This window comes from Phymastichus coffea, unplaced genomic scaffold (assembly GCF_024137745.1).
Source record: "Phymastichus coffea isolate CEN01 unplaced genomic scaffold, Cenicafe_Pcof_1.1 PCOF00001, whole genome shotgun sequence".
Lineage (NCBI taxonomy): Eukaryota > Metazoa > Arthropoda > Insecta > Hymenoptera > Eulophidae > Phymastichus > Phymastichus coffea.
In genome coordinates, this window is record NW_026706812.1 from 15198049 (window position 1) to 15220326 (window position 22278).

The 22278-nt window shown below is 36.7% G+C and overlaps 1 protein-coding gene across 1 annotated transcript in view; it reads right to left on the reverse strand.

Moving 5' to 3' along the window:
* The window catches only part of LOC131669586 (uncharacterized), a 196390-nt gene that overhangs the window by 139967 nt on the left and 34145 nt on the right, over positions 1–22278 (reverse strand). The window contains exons 6-11 of the mRNA XM_058944607.1: positions 21731–22094; positions 21345–21654; positions 20409–21240; positions 19817–20315; positions 19551–19692; positions 19275–19448 (exon numbers count right to left, since the gene is read on the reverse strand). Coding sequence (XP_058800590.1) covers positions 19275–19448; positions 19551–19692; positions 19817–20315; positions 20409–21240; positions 21345–21654; positions 21731–22094 — 2321 coding nt within the window. The remainder of the gene's footprint in view (positions 1–19274; positions 19449–19550; positions 19693–19816; positions 20316–20408; positions 21241–21344; positions 21655–21730; positions 22095–22278) is intronic.

Below are 22278 nucleotides of genomic sequence, written 5' to 3' on the forward strand. Positions count from 1 at the left end.
TAAAGAGAAAAAGAGAGGTAGATGAGTTAGTCATAAGTAGTTAAGTTGATTATATTCTTGGACCGCTCCCGAGAAATTGAGATTGGTGCTCTCTAAATTGAATAAAGGATTAGTTAAGCATAAGACAAGAAATATTATAAAATAACGAGATTGATAATGACAAAGACAATTATAAATATTATCCAACAACCAAAGTGAAGGATTAATTATATTTTACTTGTGAAAAAGTATATTATAAGAATGATTTAAAAAAGGCGCAACGAATTATTATACTAACAAGGGAACGTTCATTCCCAACCGTCCGCCTCCGATTTTTCTGCAATTGAAATATATTATAATTCATAAAAAGTAAAAGACTTTTTTTTATTGGTAGAAAAAGTTATTGAAGGGATGATTCCCACCTCCAAAAGTCAGCTCTAAAATCAGTATTATAGCAATCTCTGGGGGTTGCAATCCTTATATTGTATAGAAAAAAACGATATTTTTAAGTATATCTTTAACCTACAAAATCAAAAAATTATTTAAAAAAAATTAATAATGTAACAAAATTTACTCGTTTCGATATTTTTCTATTATATATTATTTCAAAGGTGAATTACCCCTGAACGTTATTATTATAATATAGGCAATTGTCAGTCGCGAATTATGCTGATTATTTTATATGCTATGACGCTTTAGCAAGCGAAAACATTCATACTTTTGTTTTGCAGAATGAACTATTTAGAGAGTGAAAGCTACTCCCGAAATTTAGCCTCAACACCATTTTATAGAGAAATATTCGTAATTTAGGCATAGTTTTCGACGAATAACAGTCTACAAAATTCTTTAAAAAAATAGAAGCCATATAATGTATCTATACGAGGTCTATCCGAAAAGTATCCGACTTACGTTCATATCTTGGTGCGGAGAGACTCAGGTGACTTCTGAAGGGTACAAACGTCACCAGCAACTCCAAACATTTTCAACAACCAAACAGTAACCAAACAGCGAATTTGCATAAAATTTTGTTTAAATCTCGGTGAAATTTGTGCAGAAACTATTGAAATGTTACAAAAGGCCTTTAAAGATGGGTATATGGGCAACACACAAATAAAAGTGGTATAGGGGGCTCAAAAGTGGCCGCACGTCTGTTGACAGTGATCCTTGTTCTAGTCGATTTTTCACGGGAACATCGTCGGATAATGTCGAGCGTGTGTGTATCGTCGTTTAACTATAAGAGAACTAGAAGATGAAGTTGGAATAACAAAATGTACATTTTGACGAATTTTAACAAAGACTTTGGGAATAACTCGTGTGTGTACAACATTCATCCCAAAACTGCTTTCATCGATTAAAAATCGCTCAAAGACAATCTGGAAATGATCAATAGTGATGAAAACTTTCTTAACCCATTAACGCCGAAAAAGCCAAAAATCTTAACTTTACTTTGCGTTTATTTTTGAAGTACTTAAACATCAAGAATATGTCTAAAAATGACTTACTTTATGTTTTTGGGAATGCTCTACAAGATTTTAAAGTCAAAATGATGATTAGATTTCAAGAAAAAAAAATATGGGGACTTCTTTTGAAAAAAGCACTGAAAAATTTGTCGCGAAAAATTTAAAAATCAAATTTTCTATCAAAATAGCATGTTTTTATTCAATAAAAATGAGCACAAGTTTACACAAACATTTCAAATTTTCGATAGACGACCTATAAAAATTGAAAATTCCAAAATGTACGTCTCAAAATGACGGCGAAGTAGAAATTTCTTTTTTAACTTCAGAAGCGTTTTTCTAGAAAATTAAAGACTTTCGCGAAAAATTTCTAGAAACAAAAAAGTCTTAAAATTAGACAAGAAATACTCTCAAATTTTTTCAGATTTTTTAGAGAAAATTTTCGACTTTTTGGAAAATCCGGAAAATCAAATTTTCCAAAAATGTCTCTAAGAGTGTTACACATCATGAATATGCTTCTATAGGCCTACATAGGAAACAAGTAAATTTTATTTTATCATTTTCTATTAAAAAAGCAGTTTTTTATTTTTTTATTTAACATAATATTTTTATTTTGTAGGTTACAAATACACTTAGAAATACGAGTATCGTTTTCTCTCTATACAATGTAATGGTTGCAACCCCTAGAGACAAAATTTATATGGTTCTGTGTTTTTTTATAAGAAGTTTGTTCCTTTTAGTTTCATTGAAAAATATTCATTATCACTAAGATATTCCTATCATTCTATTTTTAGGACTGATTTTTGGGGGTGGGTATCATCCCCTAAATAATTTTTTCCGCCGAAATATTAAAAGAAATATGGGTCTTTTATTATTGTATGAACTGTAACATATCTTTTAGTTGCAGAATAATCGGAAGCGGACGGTTGGCAACGTTCCCATATAAGTAAAACTTTGATTATATATTCAAGTCACAAAGATTTGAATAATTCTAATATGCAAGATATTAAAAAGTTGAGAATAGAAACTAAAATGGCAATCTCATAACTTAAATTACAAGAACGAGATGAAGCGCAACAAGAGATTCTTAACATCACATAAATTCTGTCCACGAAACTATTGAAAGAAGTAATTTAACTATCATAACACATAAGAAAGATGACGCTGTACGAATAGCTTTGATCCTCTTATAAAAACAGTTACATTGTGAATTGCTGAAAAAAAATGAATCTGCAAGATAGCTACTAAGGAACACGAAGAAGAAACAAGAACTATTGAAAAAAGCAACAGCAAGAAATCTGTCGAAAATTGATACATATACATACATAATATAATCAAGTGCAATATTTGTAGATATAGCTGATTTGAACATCAATTTAATAAATCAGAATAATAATACGTAGAATCTGTTATTAAATATATTAAAATATAGATCATACCACTATTCAATAAAAATACTAGACCATATTTTATTCCATAAATAAATGATTTTATGTTAACAATGTATTTGCTAAATCGGATATCACTGATCACTACCTATTCTTTATAGCTCTAGAAATTAACAGAGTGAATAAGATTACAAACGTTGATCACATTGGTTAAAAAAAGTTAAGAAAGTTCACTGATAAAAAGAATTTATTTTCCTCAATATTTATTTTCAATGTTTTATATCTTGGTAAAATATCTTGCCTTACTCGTCGCTGAAGTGCCCGAAAATTTTAGGAAAGTACTCTACGTGAGAGTCTAAGAAGTGGAGTTTCAAGTTCATCAAGCAACGACATCTTTACATGTTGATACCATATTTTCTACAATTTTTTTGTAATCAGGATCCTTTTTGATGCCTACAAACTTTGAATGCATTTTTTTCTTAGTCAGTCATTTTTTGTTCAAAAGTTGCTTCTGTTAGGAGAGCTCTTATTTGTGGACCGTCAAATACTCCTTCATTTATTTTTGCTTCGACAAGTTTCAAGAACTTTACAAAAATTGTATTTGAATGCATTGATGTCTAATTTTCCTTAGCTTTTACAAATTGTTTGACTAATCATAATTTGATGTGGAGTGGTGGTACTTTACTTCTTGGTAGTGATGCAAGCTGCTGGAAACTTGTCAGATATACAGTACGGCTTCAGACTAGGATGCTCCGTTATCGGAGCAATAACGAACGAACTACAGATAGTGAAGAAAAACGAATGACGCAAACCATGGAGCCCAACCACTAATACTCTTAGTAACGCTGGATGTACAAAACGCTTGTAATTCTGCGAGGTGGACGGATATATTGCGAGGTAAGAAAGCAGATGGATGTTTGGACAATTGAGTAATGGAGAGAATTAATGAATATCGAGCTGGTGTCAGGTATACGAAAAGATATATGTTTAGGAGTGGCGATCTCTGCCGATTCCCACACTTAATGCTCTCGTAAGGGAACATCAGTCAGTCTGTAAAAAAGATTTACAGCTTCTTAAAAAGAAAGTAAAATAAATACGCAACTTACAAGTATCAAATTATTACGTATAATATTCTTAGAACCTGATCTTAAATATAATCGAGATAGTCACTCATGTTGTACATAATGCTGAATGCGGATGCGACTATTCCATTCGTGTAAAAAACAAAAATATTTGTTTTTATAATTATTTATATTTATATATAATTGTTTATATAACTAAATATAGTGTTACCGTTTTACTGTCCTAATATAATATAAGTAGATATGATTTTAAATCTCTACATAACAACCATTTGTACTTAGAACACTGTAATTTCATTAATACAAATGAAAGATTTTAGTATATTTTTTTAAATAATAGAATGTATTATCGAGATAGGAGCGTATATATTGCCATTGTGTAGTAATACCGCTTTTAAACTTCTTAATGAAAAATCGACAGAGTCTCCTTTCATTGGGGAAGGTAGCGTTCATGCACATAAGAATTATACACATAATCATTGTACACAAACAAATCCGTATTTTATTTCTTACACAAGGATAAATTGATTGTGCACCATAATTTCAATGAATAATCTATCTCGATAATATTATGCACACAATCGTCAAGGCAAATAATTAAGAGACACAGTCGTGCACTGGACATTGTACACTCTTTAAAAAATAAATAATCAAAGCATACTGATAATTTTGCACAAAGAAATTATGCACTACCGTCCGATATTACAATATGAGTGTACACTTTTGTTTCCCAATGTGCACAATTCTCTTCCACAATATTAAGATAAAATTTAATAAATTTCCTGTGTGCACGATGGGTGTTCTACAAAAAATCGGTAGATATTGTTGGTGCACTATCAATCAACGTAAGTGTATAATTTCTTTGTGCAAAATCATCAGTATCCTTTGATTATTTATTTTTTAAGGAGTGTTCAATGTCCAGTGCACGACTATGTCTCTTAATTATTTGCCTTGACGATTGTGTGCATAATATTATCGAGATAGATTATTCATTGAAATTATGGTGCACAATCAATTTATCCTTGTGTAAGAAATAAAATACGGATTTGTTTGTGTACAATGATTATGTGTATAATTCTTATGTGCATGAACGCTACCTTCCCTTTCATTGGCATCATAATTGATTCAAATTAAAGCTCGAGCATTGTTGTAATATTATAATAAATTATTATCTTGAAAACAAAATATTCTGAATGGCTCATTTCGAATGTATTCGATTTAAATAAATAATAATTATTTAATCTTGATGACACCAACTATGTACTTTCTTAAGTCTTAAGTCTCGGATTAAATCATTCAATTTGCACTGACAAGGAGAGTGCCAACCTTGTGGGTCACGGATTTTGATGAAACGTTGCACACACCTTTTTTAGTCGAAAATATTGGATACGTGTCTCTTAGTTTCTCTGAATAGGCTTTTCTTTACCAATTATCCATATATATTCATTTTTCTCTCTTTGGCCGATGTAGCGGATAGTATGTTATTCTTAAGGACTACAAAAAGTTATTTCCAAATGTATGATACATCTTTTCGATGTATTTTTTTACGTAGAATACAATGGAGCAATTATATTTATCATAAAACTTACTGTCAAGCGCTAAAAACCGAAAACTGAATTTCTTAGTGATTTTTAGTGGTTTTTTTGTAGTTTTTTGCTTCTAGTACTTGACAGAATAGGTTTTATTATAAATCTAATAGCATCATCGTATTCGACATTAAAACATGCATCGACAACATATATCATACTTTTAGAAATAACTTTTTGTAGACATTAAAATAATTCCCGATGTCCCTTGACCGTTATCGACGAACATCGAAGACATTGATTTTACGCCAATCTCTCACGACAACTCAAAATTTTGTTCAAAACTTGTAATACGTGTTTTCAATGTTCGTCTCTATATAACTTAAGTAAGAATCGGAAAAAAGTATGGAAGCTTTAGCGATGAAAAGAATTTTCAAAACCGTTAAAATTATCATTATAATACGTTGTTTACGCTTCACAATGTAAATTATTCCAATTCATTAAAAATGAGGGTTTCTTCACGTTAGATAAACTAACAAATAAAACACTGATTCAATTCAATTATTTACAATTTATGTATATTACTATTCGGAAAATGGATTATGTGCAATATTTATAGTAGTTTCTAGTATCGAAAGTAGTAGTTTATCGTCAGACCAACTGCAATCAGAATCTTTGAAAATCGATTGGTAAAATTGATTTGACGAAAATTGACATCATGCATTCACATTTACCTTTACCTTGTTCAAATGGGAAACAAACTTGTCTAACATTCATAAAAACGTCACGATCATCCAACATTCTTGAAGCGTACCAGGCATATATTATCATTTCTTCAAATATTGGAGCTGATAATTGATTGTGTACAAGTGATTGTATTTTTACAACATCATATCTTGACGTTAATTGATCTTCTCTTTATTTAAGGTATGTTGAATTGTAAATTTCTTTTATTAAAATTTTTGCTTGTCTATGAAAATAAACATGCAAAGGTTGAGCATAAGCTGTGAAACCAGGAGAAATAACTTTAACTGTACAACTTTAATTACCGTGCTCGTCAACAAATTTTTATATAAATTGTTTTTTTTCTATCCACCCCAGCTATTCAAAAGAAGTAAAAATGGATTGTACTCTACATGTGGCAACATAATATTAAGAGTATATGAATGAAACAAGGCCGGTATGACGATTTCCCAGATTTCGAACAAGTTATAAAAATACGTAACATACTGTCTTGATTCCCTTATAGTTTTCTTCAATGATAAATTTTGTAATAATGGAAAGAAGAGAAATAGTGAGAGATGGAAATTTACTTAATTTTAATTATATTCAGCAACGTTTTGTCAGCACATTTGCTGACCTCTTCAAGCTGATTTCTCTCGTTGTTAAATTATTATGGGCTAAAACGAACAGCTCGTAGCCAGTGACGTTACATTACAGTAACTGTATTGTAGTAGACAAAACGTTGCTGAATATAATTAAAATTAAGTGAATTTTCATCTTTCACTATTTCCCTTCTTTCCATTATTACAAAATTTATCATTAAAATTATAAAAATGTTTGGAAATTCTTTCAACATTGCCTCTATATCTTTCACAATTTTTGAACCAGACACACCATCCACCTCTTGTAAACATTTTGGTAGATTTGTAAAACTTTTGGTAGAAGTTTACCTGCAGCACTAATTGTATATTGAACTGTATAGCTATGGGTCACTATATTGTAATCACTATGGCATGCTTCTATAGTTTTCGTACCAGCGATTTCCAACGTTCTATTTACATTTGGTCTCTATTCGCAACCCATTTGATCTGTGTTGAAAACATAGCTCTTATCCATACCTTTTATTGTATTGTAACATTCATCTTAAAATTTTTCAGCTATTGAAAATATTTCTGTAATTGACATCTTTTCTGTAGGTTTTACATATCTCGTGACTTTCCTTTGCTTTATTCTGTAATGTTTTTTAAATCTGTTTACCCACAATAAGGAAGCACTGAATTGGCAGTCTTTTTGATTAAATTGCGTAACACCTTGCAATGCCCATTCTTGTAAGTTCCGAGTACTCACAGGAAGTTTTCTTTCTCTGGCATCTAAAAATCTATCATATGTCCATTTGTTTATGAATTCCTGTTTATCAAATTGAGTACCTCCTTTTTGAATATCTTTTTCCCATCTCTTTAGGACGTCCAATCTAGACATAAAATAAGGTTCTCTTTGTTGCAGAGTAGTAAGCGACCAACCAGGATGTTCTTTAGCTAAATTTACACATTTAATTTTAATTTCCAATTGAACAGCTGAATAATCTATTTTTATTTTTTTGGTTTCAGGTTGATAATCACTCCCTTGACTATCAAGAAAGTTATCTAGAAATGTACAAAAGCTAATGTATAAGTTTATCCAAAAATTGTTTAGTGTATGAGTAATTATTTAGTGGGTTTTACAAATTATATCAATTGTTATGAAGACTTGATTTTTGTAATGCAAACCCACCTTCTTCTTGACTTTCTAAATTTTCCAATATATAAAATTCTTCCGGTGAACATTGATTGGTATTGATTAAATTTACATATTCAGCATCTGTATATAGTTCGTCAATTTCATCTAATATCAATTCCTCTTTGTAATGCGGTACATTACAAGGCCTCCTGAGTGCTGCATTATTTGCAGCACTTCAGAAAAGGCCATCCCCGTCCCTTGCCGTCCCGTAACCGGTCGTTTAAAATAGAGTTAAACGCGCCCTATACCGAACAATTATTCTTTTTTATGTCCGAGCGACCACGCCGGAGATATGGATGAAGCAAACTGTCTAACGCGATCCGACGGACGCTCAAAGAGCAGAAAAAAAAAGGAGCGCACCACAGAAAAAAAAGAGAGTGCACGCACACACTCACTCACAGACACTTCCGACCACGTGTTGCCGGCCGGCAAAGAAAAATGCAAAACCTGACTGGGAAATGCAACGGAGATGCATGTTGATGACGCATGCAGACCCGTTACACTCCCAGACATCAACACGAACACTCACGAGGCACTGACACTCCTGGGGCGAGCAGAAAATCGCCGATGAAGTGGCAGCCGGCAATCAGCTGTGTCGGGCTGCCGAACACCATCGGCGACATCCTGAGCGCCACACACACGAAAATCAGCGACCACACACACAAACACCCGGAAAAACACCACAGAACCGACACGGGAGCGCCCCAGGAGGCGCTCCAACAACCGGCGCAAGAACACGAGGCGTACGCGCGAGAAACTGAGCGGCCATCTTGAAGCGCCGATATAGACTGAGAGCGAGCGAGCGAGACAGACTGAGACAGAGCGAGCGAGACAGAGCGAGCGAGAGAGCGAGCGAAGCAGACTAAACAAGAGCGAGCGAGACAGACTGAGACAGAGCGAGCGAGACAGAGCGAGCGAAATAGACGAAACAAGAGCGAGCGAGACAGACGATATAAAATAATAGAATAATATGTAAATGCGAAGATGAGGGCGCTACAAATGAAACGGCGTATATTATATACGTATTTCTGAGATTAAAATTAAATTATAAATTGAAAAAGAATGAACACGAAACAAATATCGAATTGTAAAATTCGCACGCGACCGACACCCCTATTATGATGGCGAGCGACAACTACCCCCTTTAGGTTTAAATGATAATTTAACTAACCGAATTCGAACATCTGACAAAATTCGCTAGTGACGTCACGACCAATAGGCAAATTAGAATAAAATTTGATTTCCGTCCGTATAGACGAATAGATAAGAGTAGGGGTAGATCTTTTCCGACAATTAATGATAGATACCTTAGTGGGGGGTGAGAGAGAGTAAATAACGACGAAAGTAGGAGAGTTAAGGAGGGCGCTGTATTATTCTAATTTACATACGGACCAATGATAAAAATTCGGAGGGCGCTACCGATATCCGAATTAGCATACCGACCAATAATAACATTTCTTCTCGGAAAGAGGAGAAGAAAAACGATCTTTGACCGCGAGAAGCCGATTCTCGTCCATTTTGCCACTGGATATCCGCAAGGAAGGAGCCTCTCTCTATCAGCTAATCTCACTATCATATTATTAGCGCTAGACGCCTCAGATATTTCGCCATTGGATATCTAGAGAGAAGGAGCCTCTGTTAGCTAATTTTTCGCTGTCGAACCTTTAGCGCTAGACGCCTCTTAGACTCCCTGTTGCCAATTTTGTTTGCCAGTACCGCAAGGAAAATTCGTAAGTAGGCAAAATGCCGCTCATTTTTAATTAATCGCGGAGTGCGGGGATCAATAGTTCAGTGCCGTAGGTCGTCGCGACGCGTGGATCCGTCGACGCCGGTGCCTACCGGATCGTGCTGACCTGTTCGCCATTCCGTGAAAATTAAATTGAGTGTTCGGTTACGAGAGAAAATCGCGACTTAGTGTTCGCGCTGACCTTTTGTCAACTTCTATTAAGTGTTCGGTTACGAGAGAAAATCGCGACTTAGTGTTCGCGCTGACCTTTCGCCAACTTTTATTAAGTGTTCGTCTTATAAAGGAAAATTGCAATTTAGTATTCGCGCTGACCTTTCGTTAGTTACTTAGTACAAACGTAGGTTCAATTGAATTAAATTGTTTTGACTAATTAGTTGTGCTGACCTTTCCGCCATTTCGCAAACCGAATTTGAGCGTTAGGTCTTATAAAAGAAAATTGCGATTTGTTACTCGCGCTGACCTTTCCGCCATTTTAGGAACCGATTAAATTGCATTTTTAGGGATTAATGAAAACTCAGAATTTTACCGACTATATTTATTCCGACCTCGTATGTGAAAAATTTTAATGCATCAATAAAACGATTAATTATCTTTATATTTATATATATAATTTACTGGATAACCTACCCCTGTTGCATGCTAGCGATTTTCAGCCGCGAGCGGTTACATACGGGTTTCATTAATTCGCTATATTTTCGGATTATTCGTTAGGTAAAATACGCGCGATTTCGAACGTCCTCACGACCTGACTTAAGGAGTCATCATCTGAGCTGCCGGCGTACTCTAATTAAGGAGGAGAAATCGAAGGAAAGTTGGACACCAAAGGCCTGAAGCTAGGATACAACGCGTATCCCCCCATCTGCCCACTCTGCGCAGTCGCCGTTAGGCAGACCGGGATACGCGTAACCCGACTGGCCTTACCCCCGACGATCGCCGTAATCAGCCGACGGTCTGGCGCCCTAAATAATCGGGGGTAGAGCCAAACAGGCCTTGTGGCGGAAGAACTCGGAGCGCGGTCAAACCCCCCGAAATTCCCTGCCACATCTTTTAAAGTCAATGTTTCAAAATAGTCGCATAGAACTACTGCCATATCATTACCAATTTTGCAAGCTTGCTCTGATGGGTCTTGTGAGAACTCTTCATCAAATTCATATTTTAAAAAGTTTCCAGGCAAACTTGTAAATACTAACTGAAAAGTTTTAAGTTTAATTCAATATTTTTGTATTGATCAGTCATTTTCGCGAACAATTATAGTTAATTATAATCGTTTCATGGAATCCTGATGGAATACTAAAATAAAAACAAATAAAAATTAAATAAATCTATCAACTTTTTAATATTAGATATATAAGAATAATTTATAATACATACTGTAATTTGTTTGAGTAAAAAATCTTTGAAAAACCTTTCACAAAGTGCAAAATAATCTTCGAGTATCACTTTTCCGTTACTATTAGTTACATATTGAATTTATTATAGAAAACCATACCAAATTTACTTTTGATAATTTTTGGTTGTTTCTAATATAAAATTGACGGAATAATAATAATTAATTATCACTCATAATTGGTATTAAAAAATTTCTAACATTCAAAATAATAACAGTTACGGTTGGTTTCACCTGTATTGGCGATTCAACGATACCGGTCTGGTAGCAAAAGAAAGGACTTTTGTCCGACGGTTCATGTCAGATTCCTATGATATTTAACATAAGAAAAGGTGCAGATTAATTGAAAAAAACAGAATATGTGGAATATGTTTGAAAGATTTGGAAAAAAAATGTATTTATTGTTTTTTAAAATTTAAAAGTTATTGAAAAGTTTTTTGGTTTTTGACATATTTTAATTTACAAAAAGAGTAGTATAGAATTCAGTGCGAGTTTCGTTCGTGAAAGTGACAGATGGGGCTACAAAATACAATCCAAGTGTGCTTTTAGATATTTTGACTTGCTCTCACAAATCTTGAGAGGAGCTTGTCAACAAAATGGACAGGTAACTAGTTATCAACAATTTAATTGTTTAAGTTGTAACGGAGAATTCCGGCCGTATCCGCCTGGGTTGCTCGCGACCGTCCGCACAAATTATTTATTCGGGTATTCGGGAAGCAAAAGACGTTCCCACGACTGAATAACGCGTCGAGCATAAACACGTTAAACGCACAGATTCGAAGTCGGGATGAGGAGTGATACAGCGGCGAATAAACACAACAGCGGATTAATACGCTAGTCTTTAATTGTCAACAAACGATTACAATACGGCAAACTCGAACTTACACACTACGAGCGGTACAATAAGAAACGCGAACGCGAAGGTGAATCGGTGGCTGGTCAGCCTGCCGATTCCCTTATAAAAACTAGATATTATAACAAATGCCTGACAAACACTTTTCGCTGATAGGCGATTAACGGGTAGCCAGCAGGTCTGCTGTGCTACCAACCATAGACTGACGCCCAAACATGCAAGAGAGAGAGAGAATCAAGAGAAAAATACGGCACCGACCTCGACCTTCAGCCTCTCTGACGGCTAGAGCGCTCTTCAGTGTGACGTCACTGGTGTGCTCCTCGCTGACCGTCTCGCTGATACTTGTTGTCGTCGCTATTTGTCTTCTCGCTCGTCTCCTCGCTTGCTCCACAATATAGCTGCCTCAATCCGTATCTCCCAGGAATTGCTGTTGCCGTTGTTTCTGCCGCCTCCTCGTTGCTCGGCGCTGCAGCACGTTAAATTCCTCGCGCGCTCACCCGCGCACCTCGCCGGTTACCCACACGCACCGGTGCCGGGTATCTTTTGGGACACGGCTGGGCGCGACCCAGCCTCACGCTCTATTACTCGTCCGCGCACCGGGCGTGTCTCCGAAACGAACAAAACGTCGGCGAGGTCGCGAGGCCAACTTGAAAAACCGTGATCTTTCGGTTTATCCGCGCGCGCGTCTTCCTCTGCTCATTGCTTAGCAGAGACTCCCTGAATTTTCCGCGGCGATCCGCAATTCGAGCTCTCTCTCTCTCTCTCTCTCTCTCTCTCTCTCTCTCTCTCTCTCTCTCTCTCTCTCTCTCTCTCTCTCTCTCTCTCTCTCTCTCTCTCTCTCTCTCTCTCTCTCTCTCTCTCTCTTCTGTGCCATCTGCGTCGCTCCAGTCGTCAGCTCAGCCCGTGTTCAGCACCTCGCAAACAAAAGGTCCAAGCATGAGTGTGTGTGCCAAACGTACACACTCTCAGCCTGGCGCGGCGCACGGACATTTACGAGAGCCAAACGGACGAGATCGGCCTAGCCGAGATTCTCCGTCACAAAGTAACCGGCGGTTGCAATCACGACGCTCTCAGGAAGCTCGATTATGGTCCGCTTAGCAAAAATATACAGTGCCGCTCATGCACTTTTACCCCCCCACGGGCAAAATCAGTCTAACTTCAAAGTTTTATATCTCTGGTAGAAATTAACGTACAGAGACGCGCGTGGGTGCGTTTGAAAGGTCTTTTGGAGAGCTTTCAAATGATATGACTCACGGTTGCCATCGATTGTTTTTTTAAATTTTGCAACAATTATGCAAAATTGAAAATTCTGAAATTTTTTTATTATTTTTGACAATTAGCCAATTTTGGAAAAAAAATCGTACGAAAATTTAAAGTACACCATTTTTTAGCTATTACCAAGCCCTACCTGAATCACTCATCAAAAATTTATTTTCGTCAAATATGACGCGCGCACGGGCATTTTTTCCTGGAAGTGACAGTTTTTTTCAACATTTTTTATCTCCGTCAAATTGTAACAATCGAAAAAAATTTATAGGAGAAAAAATGTTTGTTTTTTCACGTAGAATACTGTAATAATTTTTTTTTTTTAGTTTTTCGAAAAATTTTTTTTTTCGGTTTTTTTTCAATTTTTTTTTCTCACAGTCGGTACGCTAAAAAGATGAGAAACCACAAAAAAAAATTTTTTTCCACCCATTCAATAATACTACATAACAAGTATCGTAAATTACATAAAAAAAATCTTTTTTTTTTCGACCTTGAAAAATAATTTAAACCGAAAAAAAAAATTTTCCGAAAAACCAAAAAAAAAATTATTGCAGTATTCTACGTGAAAAAACAAACATTTTTTCTCCTATAAATTTTTTTCGATTGTTACAATTTGACGGAGATAAAAAATGTTGAAAAAAAACTGTCACTTCCAGAAAAAAATGCCCGTGCGCGCGTCATATTTGACGAAAATAAATTTTTGATGAGTGATTCAGATAGGGCTTGGTAATAGCTAAAAAATGGTGTACTTTAAATTTTCGTACGATTTTTTTTCCAAAATTGGCTAATTGTCAAAAATAATAAAAAAATTTCAGAATTTTCAATTTTGCATAATTGTTGCAAAATTTAAAAAAACAATCGATGGCAACCGTGAGTCATATCATTTGAAAGCTCTCCAAAAGACCTTTTAAACGCACCCACGCGCGTCTCTGTACGTTAATTTGTACCATAGATATAAAACTTTGAAGTTAGACTGATTTTGCCCGTGGGGGGGGGGGGGGTAAAAGTGCGTGAGCGGCACTGTAGATGATGCACATAGTGCACCATATGGCCAGCCGCGAGGCTGGCCAGGTCTCTTTGTGCAAAAATCTTATGTTAAATCGGCGGACAGTAATTGTCTTCCTCAACAGAGAGTGGAGACTTCTAAAACAAATAACTTGTTGTTTTGGGAGAGGATGTCGTAAACTTCTCTTACCTGTACGGGCATATGCAAATGCAAATGCTGAAGTACAAAATGCGTCACCGATTGCCCTCGACAAACAACTAATGCTAGTCGACCCGAAGTGAATGCAATGTGTATTTAAACGAAAACTTGCAATCACAAGTGCGGATGTGTGTACCTTCACGTGGTGGGGCTGAAAACGCTGTTTCAGTAAAGAAACAGTAGGCAAAACATACAACGCTTGCCCCTAGGGCAAAAGGCCAATCGGCCAAATAAAAGAAATAACACGGACCATGACAACACGTGGTGAGGTGCGGCTTGTAAACGCCCAAACATTCATCGCGGAGTCTACCACACCCCAAGAGCTTAACTCGAGCCCAGAAAAGCCAAAATCCGGGATTCACTTGAGGGGAAATCTCTCGGGATTGTGGTAGCGCGCGCCCTTTTAGAAGACGGGAGACCGCTCCGGGAGCTAGTTGCAGAGGACCAATGGTCCGGGCAATCCGAATTTAATTCGAGTAGATAAGAAATTACTCCCTATCGACGAGCAATCAGTAGGTGCCACTATTGTGGGTAAAGAGTCGCGGCATAGCAGTACGTCAGCACGTAGTCATAGCAGCCACCCAAAGTTCTTTGCCTCGAGCTCCGGGAGTAAGGCCCGACACCTTTGTGTGAGAAAACACAATTTGAACGCTAATTTCGAACGCTAAAACACCTGATTTGAGCCTGGATCTCGGAAATTGATTCGAATGAGTGGCATGACTGGCACGAATATTGAAAACTGCCTGGGGAGTCGCCTTGTCGGCTAGGCGAGACCCCGCCCCTGACCCAAGTCAGAAAATATCAATCGAAAGAGCAGAGATCAATATCAGCGAGTCATAAAAGCCTTCCATAGAAATCGAAATCCGAGACTCGGGCAAAAATCAGGACACAACCTTTTCGAATAACGGACACCCACCAGCATGAGCGGGGATGACCGAAACGCAATGGGAAGACGTGCCTCGGTACGTCGAAGCGATGGACCTGTGAGTCGTGGGAGAAATCCCTTAATACAGGAACGCAGGGTGGGATGATCTTCGAACGCGAGCCCAGGAGGGGAGGCTTAGCTGGTTGATCGTCTTAGGAATTTCCTCTGGCTGTCTTGGCTGAGTCTTTCTTCTGACATCCCAATTTGGGTTGGCCTCTGCGGGGTAGTGGTACCAGGTCAAGCAAATCTCGTAAGATTTGTATGCCGCGTGCTTCCGACGCGGTAGACGTTGGGGCAACTAGAGTCCCGTCGCGCCCAAACCGAGGGTCAAGCCTTTAGTTCCGCTCTCCTTGAGCGTCGAACCGTGAAAAGATCGGTACTCCTTTCGAGGAGGTCGCCGCCTTAGATCAAAAAGGTTCCGACTCGCTGTGTGCGTCAGGGATGTCGTAGCAAACTTGACTTCCGGATCTCCAATGTGTTTGAAAGCGAAGGAGTGAAAGACAGTGGGCTATGCCAACCTATTGGCGCCCAGAGAGAGGGGTGGTAATGTTTGATTACGCTGCGCCACCCTCAAAGCGGAAAAGTATGAACAACACACATACACTAACTGTTTAAGTAACCATAAAATCTTATTTATACTTTAATATTTTGGAAGCAGCAACAGATTTGGAAAATATTGAATAGAACGTGAGACATGGTGATTTTAATTCAATTGTTGCGTTGGCCACTCAAGCCGTTCATCAAGCACATTTTCCGATGCTTGTTATATCAGCACATCTCGCGTTCTATTCAATATCTTTCAAATCTGAAAAAATCGATTTTCAGAATAGAAATATACATAAATTGTAAATAATTGAATTGAATCAGTGTTTTATTTATTAGTTTATCTAACGTGAAGAAACCCTCATTTTTAATGAATTGGAATAATTTACATTGTGAAGCGTAAACAACGTATTATAATGATAATTTTAACGGTTTTGAAAATTCTTTTCATCGCTAAAGCTTCCATACTTTTTTCCTATTCTTACTTAAGTTATATAGAGACGAACATTGAAAACACGTATTACAAGTTTTGAACAAAATTTTGAGTTGTCGTGAGAGATTGGCGTAAAATCAATGTCTTCGATGTTCGTCGATAACGGACAAGGGACATCGGGTATTATCTTAAGGTCTACAAAAAGTTATTTCCAAAAGTATGATATATGTTGTCGATGCATGTTTTAATGTCGAATACGATGGTGCTATTAGATTTATAATAAAACCTATTCTGTCAAAAACTAGAAGCAAAAAACCACTAAAAATCATTAAGAAATTCAGTTTTTGGCTTTTAGCGCTTGACAGGGTAAGTTTTATGATAAATCTAATTGCTCCATTGTATTCTACGTAAAAAAATACATCGAAAATATATATCATACATTTGGAAATAACTTTTTGTAGTCCTTAAGAATAACATAGTATCCGCTACATCGGCTAAAGAGAGAAAAATGAATATATATGGATAATTGGCAAAGAAAAATCTATTCAGAGAAACTGAGAGACACGTATCCAATATTTTCGACTAAAAAAGGTGTGTACAACGTTTCATCAAAATCCGTGACCCACAAGGTTGGCACTCTCCTTGTAAGTCAAAGTAGTTGTAACTTTTTCATCCAGTATGCAATCATCTTTTTCAAGTTCAGTGCAATTTTCATCCCGATTGTTATTTTCTGAAAAATCCATATGATGGACAGCCAAAAACGTGAGAAGTTACAGACTGGACGTCAGGATACTTTACAGAGCTTCTATTCTTTTTGTTATAGCCGACTGTTTTATACAAATAAAAATACTAATCAGTTTTGCCGTCACAAGGTTCTATCCAAAGCATTAGATCGAGTTGATCTGATTTGTTTGACATATCCTACATATGATTTTTAAAGTCCATATATTACTTAAAACATAAAATAGTACACGAAATAATTTTTCATAATTGTCTTGTACACTAATCGTGCACTACTTTCTGTATTGTTTTAAATTCAATACTCGAGACTGTGACTTTCAGAATATGGAAACTTAGAATCAACGAGTTGATATTTTACAAGTTTATGAATTTTATTTTATAGTAATTAAAAATGTTATATCCTTAGATTTTTTGCGAGATCTAACACATTCTACAAAATGAAATGTACGCCGAGTCAGTCACTAACTCACTATTTTATATTGATTTTTAATTTAAATTTAATGATCGCGATTGGGTTTTCTGCTTAAATAAACGTAATGACTTTCAAATTTGCAGATTAAAATATTTTAAACTAGGATAGTAGTTGTTTTTAATTCGATTTCCTGTAGACCTTCTGATAACGTTAAGCCAAAGAAGATGGGGTCAAACGACACGTACTTGATATAAGCTTGTTGAAAGATATGAAATATATGAGTATTGGGGAGCATAGACTACTTTTGTTGGTATGCAATATTTGTCCTTAATATAAACTTGAAAATAGCTCTTAAAAAATAAAAAAAAATATATCTAAACGTAGCATTTTCCGGTATTTTTGAATCTGCAGTCCAACATTCTATTGTACAAAAATAAACATTTGACCTTTAAATGTACTTGAATGTGACGTGATGGAAAACTAACGTAGGTGAGATTTGAATTCAGCAAGCCAAAAAACATAAAATTACCAATGCTTTTAATACAATGAATCGTGAGATTCTACTGGAAAAATTAAATGGATTTGGAATTAGAGCAATAAAAATGATCTGTTTGAGAGATCTTTAACTGATAGAAAACAATATATTTCGTTTCACAACTGCAACAATGATACAACTATGATTAATATACTTGATTTTCTTCAAGAAGCCATCCTAGATCCATTGCTATACATACATCAATAATTTACTATGGATATTTCTAGATAATCCAATTACATTCTATGTTGATGATACTGTAATTGTTAGTATTGAGAACACTTGGATGAGGACTAAAACTAAAATAAATAACTACCTAATTGAAGTTAGCAATTAACTGGGATTAGACCGTTTGTCGCTTAATTTTCAGAAAACAGTATATATCAGTATTGAGTGCATCATGATAATACCCGAAAGAAACTGAACATCAACATCAAATTTAAATGGATATAGAGGGTGACAAACTTTTAGGGATAGTGTTGGAATGAAATGAAAACATTATGTAGATTATATTACTAAGATCAGATATATTATAAATGTCATATCATAAATGAATAATTTTATGGATATAAAAGCATTAAAGGTAATATATTGTACTTTATTTCAGAATATTACCACTTATTTTTTTATATTAACAACTTAGCAATATCCAAAAAATACCAAGTAAACTTATAAAAGTACTGCATAAAAAAAATAAATAACCTTTCACTTCCACCTTCAATAAAAAAGGATTTTCTATTAATAGCGGTGAAAGTGAACCGTAGAAACTTATTAATGAAATATATCACTTCAAGTAGCATAACTAGATATAAGATGTTCATGCTAGATGTTAACAAAATACTAGCCCAACAGACATCAATAAGATGCAATAAAAATTTGCAGGAAATTCGATAAAGACATAAAAAAGTCTTAATATGAATCAATCTGGCTGTACGTATAGTGAAAATTAAGAATTGAATACAGGCAAAAATACAAATAACTGATGGATATGGACATTGTCAAAGGCGTGGATCTTTTAAGGAAATGTTAATAATCACATATTATCAAGTTTTCTTCTTTTTTATTATTTGTATTTTCTTTTGTTCTTTTATTATTTGTTAATTTTTCGTATAGGTAACTAGTTTACCTCTGTAATCAATGTTTCATTGTTTTACGGTAATGATAATTTTCTATACGGTAATATAATTTTGGTAATAAGTTATTCAAAAATAGATAGAAAGAGAGAGAAAGAGAGAGAGAGAGAGAAAGAAAGAGAGAGGGAGAGAGAGAAATAAATAAGCAGATCATGTGCACCTACCCGAGAGATTGACTATTCGTTCGTTGTTAATGGCCAAGAATAATTTAGGTGAATAGGTATATCCGTATTTTGCTCTTTTCCTCGTGTATCCAACACTAGCTCCCAAGTGCTTCGTTCCATTGCTGTCGAGGCCAATGTCAATGAAAGTCTCATCATCCGATCTTTTGTATGTGCCTGAGACGATGGAATGATCATCGAGCAAGGATATTCAATACAACTATGTATTTGTTTATTTATTTATTTATTTATTTATGGATAATTTCTTTTACTTGATACCTTCAGCAATCAAAGAGTTGCCCTTCGATTTAAGCAGCATTGTCACGTTATTGTTGAGAGCATCGAAGGAAATCATCGCACTTATTTCTCGTTGCATTTGTGAGCCAGGAGTATCAAAAGCTAGCCTAATTGTACTTTCATTCTGAAAAAAGAAGCAGAATAAAGGAACAAGTATCGATAGGCTTAATCGAATAATCATGAGGAGTGATAAAATAAACTTTCAAGAAAAGCAACAAATAAAAAAAAGCAACAGTCGTAGCATTTACCTCGGTTCGCTTCCATTTGTACTCCAAAAGGTAACTGTTGGCCGTAGGGTCAGCCTTGATGAGAGATAACTTGAATTTAGTGGGTCCGTTGAGTACAAAGTAGGAACCATTCACGTCCTTAGTGACATTGGGAAACTGATAATCAGCACAGAGCTTCAAACCGATTAACCTGTCGAGAGCAGACCAACTGCAGGTGGTGTTTTTTATGACTGACGGATGCTGCTTCGGGGTAGTGACATTCTTAGCTTGGAGCAGGATACCGATCGGATGCTCTTTATATTCGGCGCCATTAAGCCTAATCAATAGGACGTCAGTTGTCAGCGAGAACACTTCCATCCTGTGACTAGGTATTTTCCAGTTAAGGCGTGCGAGTCTGAGGCTTTTGATCTGTAAATCCGCCTCGACCGCACCGACCGAGTGCATGCTGCTCTTGAGTTTGAGACCAGCGCTCTTATAGAAGGCATCGACTACCATAGTGCCGGTGACGTCGACACTAACACTGAGAGAGAAGAAATAATTAGCCGTGTCATGATCTCAAAATGAATATAACATTCTATATAATCATTCTATATACATCTAGTCTGAAATATACCTAGGCATAAGGCTTGCATTAAGGCCAAGTTCGCCGTTACTCATGAGTTTTTGGCTATCAAGCATACCCGAGAGCTTTATGTTGCAAGCGGCTGAACCGGAGAGATCGAGGCGTACGGGTAGTCCGGCGCTTGTAGGTACCACGTAAGACAAATCGAGGAACATGGCTGTATTTTCGTAATGCATGACTTCTTTGCCCGATAGTATCTGTTGAACTGTGCGCCAAGGGTCAAGACTGGCCAAGTTATCGCGGATCTCGCGGTCACTGTTGAACGTCGCGAACTTAAGCTCGTTACCGAACAACCGGTAGCTAAGACTGATGCGTGGCCGCTCGAATTCGTTGTCGATAACATTGGGCATGGCGCGCACTCGCTGCCAATGCTCCTCGGGTCCTTCGGACCCTTTCTTGTCACCAGATTTCTCGGATGCTGAGCGCAGCTGGCGTAGTAGCTGGCGAAAGTGGTCGGCCACCTTGACACCGCTAAAGGGCCCTCGTGGCCCGAACAGACCCTCTGCGTAGTATTCCAGGCCTTCAGTGCGCACACTTACCTCTAGTAAATTAATCGATTCACCGAATAGGTCGAGGGTGAAGTTAAAGGAGGCAGTTCGTGGGATGTAGGATTTGGGTGAAAACACAACACTTGTCTGCGAGTTGGCCCCAAAATTGTACTCTTCGGAAAAGAAACTGCTCTCGTAGCTACGGGAGAACTTGCGCATGTCGCTGTTGAATTTGTTGCCCAGGTCTCGATCATTTAGCAAGCTCTGGATCTCAATTCGTGTCGGCGATGATGATGATAACATGTTTTTTAGATGACTCCACACGAACGAACCCACTGCGAAGAGATACACAAATGCAGTATCAGATGTTAGGCGACAGTATTGACAAGAGACCGTCTTACGTTACTCGGTGGTTGCTACAAATCGATGTATGTATTACCTTGGTTTACTTGTTCTTCCTCGAGGGTGCGCCTGATAAGCTTGATAATATTGTAATCTGGACAGCGCATCACTTGCAAGTACGAGGCGATCCGTATCTCCGTGTCAATGCTAAAGTTTCGGTATTGCTTAAGAAAGAATTGGTCTCTCGATTTTTCACATGATGGCAACCGACGGTGGGCCTCGATAGCTGCGAGCTTCACTTCCATCGGTATAAATCCACTTTCATCTGTCACACATTTATGCAATTTTTCAAGCAAAGTCTCGCTCTTTAGGCCAGCGTTTCCTATGGCTTTTAGTGCCTCCAACGTCTGTTGAGAGAATCACACATCTACAATGTAGTTAAACGTATTTAGTAGTTCATTGATCTCTCTTTACAAATCTCACCTGCTTTATCTCATTTCTCTCGTGAGGTCGCGGCACACAGCCCTTATCCACATTGCCCTCTAGAAAGTTGATGAGCTTTCGCACGGGATCAAGACTGGCACAGCTCGAGCCGTGATTTTCGCAGTATGTATGTACAACTGCAGAGTAACTAAGTACGAACTGGGCCTCGGAAATATTGGCCTCGAAATCAAGCAGCGGTGCCAACGCGTAGATCGTGTGACGATCCGGCCTCGGAATCAGCGTAAAAGCCGTTATCCAAAAGTTTACTTTTTCCTTATCTACTGCACGTTTGATTATCAGATCTTTCATCACGTTCACTGCTGCATTACTACCAATGTAGGGCAGTGCACTTATTATATGCTTCCTGCAACATTATTTCAAGGCTTATGAACATAGAAATGGATCTCAAAACATTTTTGCTCAAAAAATACAAGCCTACCATTCAAACAAAGGTAAGCTTGTATAAAATCTTAAAGTTTTGCCACTGGGGTTACGTAAGCATTCACTTAAACTCTAAGTCAGAGTATATATGTAAAAATATGTAAAGA